The following is a 5,593-nucleotide window of genomic DNA, read 5'->3' on the forward strand; positions in this document are numbered from 1 at the left end:
TATATATATATACACACACAAACATTTTTAAAATGACAGTTTTATTACATTTGGGTGAGTGTGCAGGACTATGTGGCTATCTCAACAAAGAATTGTGGTGCCTTCCATCATTTAAGTTGTTCATCCCTGCAGTAGAGTGTTACAACACTGTCATTTATACTGTTAAGCTTTATTTTTATTTTGTTTTAAGATGCTCAGGTGTGGCTGCTGTAGGTGATCTTGAACAAAATGAAAAATTGATCAAATTATTCAACCAAACTATCGATCAAACTACTGAACCACCGTGTTCAACAGGAAGACTGGACATAAAAGGGTAAAGGGTTGACAAATGGCAGTTTTTGAAGCCCACCTTTAGGAAAGAAGTCCAATATCTGTCCAGAACTCGAGGAGATCCTCCATTATCGTTCTTACAAACTCGGGCAACTCGAGAATATACAACCTGTAAGAACAGAAACAAAAACTCTGTTGAAGTGTGAGGGCAAAAGGAAACATTACATTTTTTAAACCAAGAAAAACTTTCAGCCAACCACACAAACAWTCAGTTCTTCTGGAAGGTTCTCACAAAGTGGTCTTTTACTAATTGGTTATCCCTGCAGTAGCACATGCACAAGACTGTTGTTAAAAAGAACATTTTAAAATGTATGAACTTTGGTACTTGTTCCATTGTTAGTTATTTTTATTTTTCTGGCTAAGTAACTATTTTATTGTTGGAAAAGAGTTTCTCACACACAAACATGAGACACACTCACACACCTTGCCCAGGGCTGTATATTCCACAGCGATCTCACTCAGGAAAAAGTAGACGTAGTTACCATAGTCGATGGCATGCAGGAAGTGAGGCTCTGCAGAGAGAAAAGGATAACAATCATCTAGTTTCTTAAGTTTTGAGGTAAAACTATTTTCTTTCATTCTAACTTTTTACTTTGGTCTGTGCTGTTCGAACACTCCTGCAGTTATCAGCAGGGAAAAACCTTTTTACATGATCTTACTTTTCTGTTACTGAGAGTTTGCTTTYCCCTAAATTGCTTTCTAAAACCCAGAGAAGGTAAGTTTCAGAATAAAGGCAAGCTTCAGAAAGGTTGTTTTATGCTCTATCTGAAGCCACAAAGTCAGCTCATGGTCATGTGGTTGCGAGCAGTGGTGGGCAGCGCTAATCCAAAAATTAGCTCCGCAACTTCAAAAGCGCTACTGCATAGAAAAACTAGCGGAAGCTAATTTTAAAGGGCAAGTTCAATTTGACACTTACTAGCTGGCAACAATTCATGCACAATATATGCACAACACTGCCAAGTAGCGGTGTATGACCTTTTTTACAACTTCATTCTACAACTGCCGGTTGCTGGGGATGTGATTTCCTGAAACAGACCTTTAAAAAAATGTTGAGGATTGCTAGTTCGGCTGATTCTTTAAAAAGTTGCTGAGGATTGCTAGTTCGGCTGATTCTTTAAAAAGTTGTTTAGGATTGCTAGTTCGGCTGATTCTTTAAAAAGTTGCTGAGGATTGCTAGTTCGGCTGCTTCTTTGTCTTTTTCTTTTGTTTGTTGTAGATTTTTCATTAAAGAAGCATCAATAAAGTAATTTTAAAACTGATATTGGAAAACTGCAGTGATGCATTCTGGGTACATGACTGATTTGATTTGTGACGGGAAATGAAAGCACGGTTGCTCCAGTTGACCTCTAGATGTCAGTCTTCATCAGCAAAACATCTTTAAATCATTTCTGAGTCTCTAACCCCGTTGGCGGATTGCTCCTTCGACCAGTTACGTCAAGTATTGAGCTCCAGCGTTTAAACTTTTTTTTAAAAAGGAGCTTCGATAGTAAAGTGAAATACATCAATACATACAAAATTTTAGTATAGATTACAAATGTTAACTGTTTTTGCTATTGCCTTCCTGCTACATAAGATGACACAAAGCATTGTGGGAAAGTGGCCCAAAGCAACAGTCAACAAGGATGTATACCTTTCCAATAAATGTATTTATCTGGGACGGGTGCTGTTGTGTAGATCACGTGTGTTGTGATTCATTGACAGTCACCTTCCACTGTTCAAGATAATGATGACTGGTAGATAATTAGTAATTAGCGGTACTGCATTTTAATTTTAGAAAGCACAAATCTGCTTATGAATTATAAAAATTAGTAAGACCCCTAAAGCGCAAACAAAATATTTAGGTCCGCAATTAGCGGATTTGCGCTTTAGCGGGCTGGTGCCCACTACTGGTTGCGAGAATCTTCTTTGGCCACAAATATGTTACGACAAGAGCACCACACTTATCGGCAGACAGATCCGTGCACATCTGTGCTCTCCATCAAGGAATATTTCACCATTTCACTACCTTTATAAGTGTCAGGAAGAGYCATATAAATGATGTATTTTCTGACTGCCTTAGCCAAATACTCCTCAGTCTAAAAACTTTAGAAATGCAAAAAAATAAAATCATAATAAAATAAAATAAATAAAAAAGTGAGTTTTTGTTGTAATTTGTTAAATACATGTTAATCTTTTTTGTACTAAAAGAACACATTAAGCTTACAATAGAAAGTTCACTTTAAACCTTATTAATTCTAAAGAGAGGTTTGTTAAAAGCTGCGAAAAGTAAGAATCTTCACACAAGTTTTAAACTTCATAGTGTTTGTTCTGCARTCTACTAGATGAAATCGCTGAGTTTTAGCTTTATTACAGTGAGGTTACCAAGCAATGCCTACTAAGACAAGAACAGAAGAAAGGACAGAACATCTGCTGATATCAGCATCAAGGACATCAGGCAGTTACTAATGAAGCTAATGCAATTTATTTTAATAAAAAGCAACTAATTCTTCTTCCAGTTTCTCTTTCTAATGATAAAGCTGATTTAAACAAAAGCCAAGACTTGGTACATCTATCAAGCACTAAAACCTAAATGCTTCTAGATTAGATTAAAAACCTTGAACATKTCTAAATGGTGTGCAATGTAAATGTGACTAAGTTTTTAAATATAAGCTAAACAGTTGTACTAAATGTGTTTCCAGTCATACAGCCATCATCAGATTCTGGGACGTACCTCGGAGCCACTTGGAGTCGTATTTGACAGTCCTGAGCACGGGTCGGCCTTCACCCAGACTTCTGTAGATCACAGCGTCGCTGGCTAGAAAGTCTGTCATGGTGGCCGAATAAAAATCTCCCCCTGAACACAAAACAACTCTTTCATCTAGAGTTCTTTTAAGATTTTAGTTTAGACTTCGGAWTTGTCTTCATTGGTTATTGGACTCTGTTTTCTAAAAGTTACTTTTTATCATTTAACATGACAAAATATGATTATGGGGATCTGCTTTCAGAGGTAATGTCAAGTAGGGGGYCTCTGCAGTCAATACGTGGGAGGTAACTGAAAGTGGGCAAGGTTTGGGTAAAGACAGCTGAGGAGGAGTGTAAAAATTTAGATTCTAATATTAGGGATATTAAATTTGGTGTCAACTCAAGACAGGAAGGTGCTAGCTGCATGAAAATTGATGACAATAAATTATGTTTGATATTTTTTTATTCAGGGCATTTTTTTTTATTATAGATAGATTACATAACTTCCACTTRGCGACTGCAGARACCCCCTTCTCATTAATGTTGACTCACCAGCAAATAAGCCAACGTTGGACTGACTGGACTCAAACGGACATCGAGCCTGACCGACCACTTCCTCCCCAACCTGATCCAAAGACGTCATCTGAGAAGARGAGAAAAATATGACTTCTTTTAAACACTAAAAAAAYGAAAYACAGTAAAACAWAAAAWAAATCKAAAACTGGAAGGATAATGTCCCACGAGGACCAGATTTGCATGTTGAGATGCTACCTTTAGCATTCGGCTGCAAATTGCTTTCTCTTATTGTTCCTGAGCTAAAACTTCACACTTGTTGAGTTTGCTTTTTTATGAAATTTACTGTAGMTGATGCTAAAATACAAAACAAGTTCCTGAAAATAATTGATCATTTTAAAAATGTACTTCATTTAACCATTTACAAAAAAATATATATATATTTTTTGCAGAAACAAAGCTTTTATCTGTAAATACATCTAGTTGCTTGTTGGAGAAAAGCTCTACCAGAATTTAGATAATGTCCTGACAGTTTTATTTCAGTTAATTACGCGGCTGAGCTGATAGGACTGATAATATTTCACTGCCGTTTTATTTCAGTTAATTAAGCGGCTGATATTGTTCTGGCTGAGCTGRTAGAACTCCTCCTTCATCCCTGCAGCTGTGACGATGGCACCGTTTTCTGAGTGTGTTAGCTGAATCTCTAACAGGGAGTTTAGCCTTCTGAGAAGCCTTATAAATACACCTGTCTGCTGYCGTCCCCCCTGGGAAGCTGAAGCTCTTTCTAGCTGTAAGTGTGGAACTCGCTGACCTTTCTGCCAGCCTAGTTTGCTGTTTTTAATTCAAAATATACCCAACCTGCCCTCAACTGTTTTACCTCCGTTGTGAAAAAGAATAGGGTTCTATTACACAACCTCCTAACATGTACAACTCATCAGTTTAAAGCAAATTGTCCTCAAATAAATCACACTTTATTTAAATGAATCCTCCCGGTTCCTACCAGTCAAACTAAAGCAGCAGTAGGTCCACAATTTCAGCAATTTCAATGCTGCTTCTGTTTATTGGACACAAAGTTGATATAAAATCCCTCAGCAGGGAATGCAAATGCAAGACAACCCTCTTTTATAAGATGGTTTGGTGGATCGTTAAAAAAAACAACTAATTATTTCATATTTCTTACCCTTAAGGGGTTTTAGAGGTAATTTCCTCTTGAAAATACACAGCAAAATAAATCAAGAATAGCTCCACAGTTGTGAGGTCTAAATGCTGACCCTTGGTACCTCTGTAAAGGKAAGATCTTAAAGATCATTTCTTAAGTGAAACCACTATTGTAGCTCTTACTGTGCCTGAGTTATTTGTGATCAAATAAAGAAAATTTGTAATTTTTTTAGCCTCGCCTAAATTTMTTTTTAAATCAACAGTGCAAAACACAATGGAAACTCTTGTGAAAATCCAGGAATGCCCTTAGATTTTATACATCTTCATCTTCAATACAATTAAAAAATGCTTTATTGATCCCAGAGGGAAATAAGGTAAATCTTGAGAAAAATTGTAGCAAAGTAGGACTGAATAAGTTGAAGTATATTCATTTCACAAAGGTTTTAGTGAGCAGTGTGCCAGGCGGAAATGGCATTTTGGCACAATTTAGCCAAATGTACCCAAAACTGTGCCAAATGGGTTTTTATTTTATAAAAGAGAATCTGGTCTAATAAAAGTGTTGGTTTCTATTGTAGGCCTCATTCTGCATATGACATATCCTTTTCTTTTTACATTTACACTGTGCATTATCAAAATCTACCATTGTACACACCATGAAATCACTGAATGGAACCTAACTCTGCCTCAACGTTTTACGCATGAGGGCTGTTATTTATACTCTTGGTTATGCACAAACTTCACCTCTCCAAGACGTCACAAAGAGTAACACAGTGTCAAGATAAATCCCTGAATTTGTGCAACTGCAGGCATTAAAGCGCCTGCTGAAGGAAAGGAGAGAGGAAAAAGTAACTTATTTCTAGCGGCAGAACAG

The 5,593-nt window shown here is 36.8% G+C and overlaps 1 protein-coding gene across 1 annotated transcript in view; it reads right to left on the reverse strand.

Moving 5' to 3' along the window:
- Nucleotides 1–349: 349 nt before the first annotated feature.
- The window catches only part of LOC106530806 (semaphorin-6D), a gene marked incomplete at both ends in the record, with an annotated part of 126,542 nt that continues 121,298 nt past the window's right edge, over nt 350–5,593 (reverse strand). Inside the window, 4 exon segments of the mRNA XM_014026514.1 lie at nt 350–439; nt 754–842; nt 3,041–3,163; nt 3,604–3,694. Of these exon segments, the coding sequence (XP_013881968.1) occupies nt 350–439; nt 754–842; nt 3,041–3,163; nt 3,604–3,694 (393 nt within the window).

The sequence above is a fragment of the Austrofundulus limnaeus genome, unplaced genomic scaffold, assembly GCF_001266775.1.
Source record: "Austrofundulus limnaeus strain Quisiro unplaced genomic scaffold, Austrofundulus_limnaeus-1.0 Scaffold561, whole genome shotgun sequence".
In the NCBI taxonomy this organism is placed as follows: domain Eukaryota; kingdom Metazoa; phylum Chordata; class Actinopteri; order Cyprinodontiformes; family Rivulidae; genus Austrofundulus; species Austrofundulus limnaeus.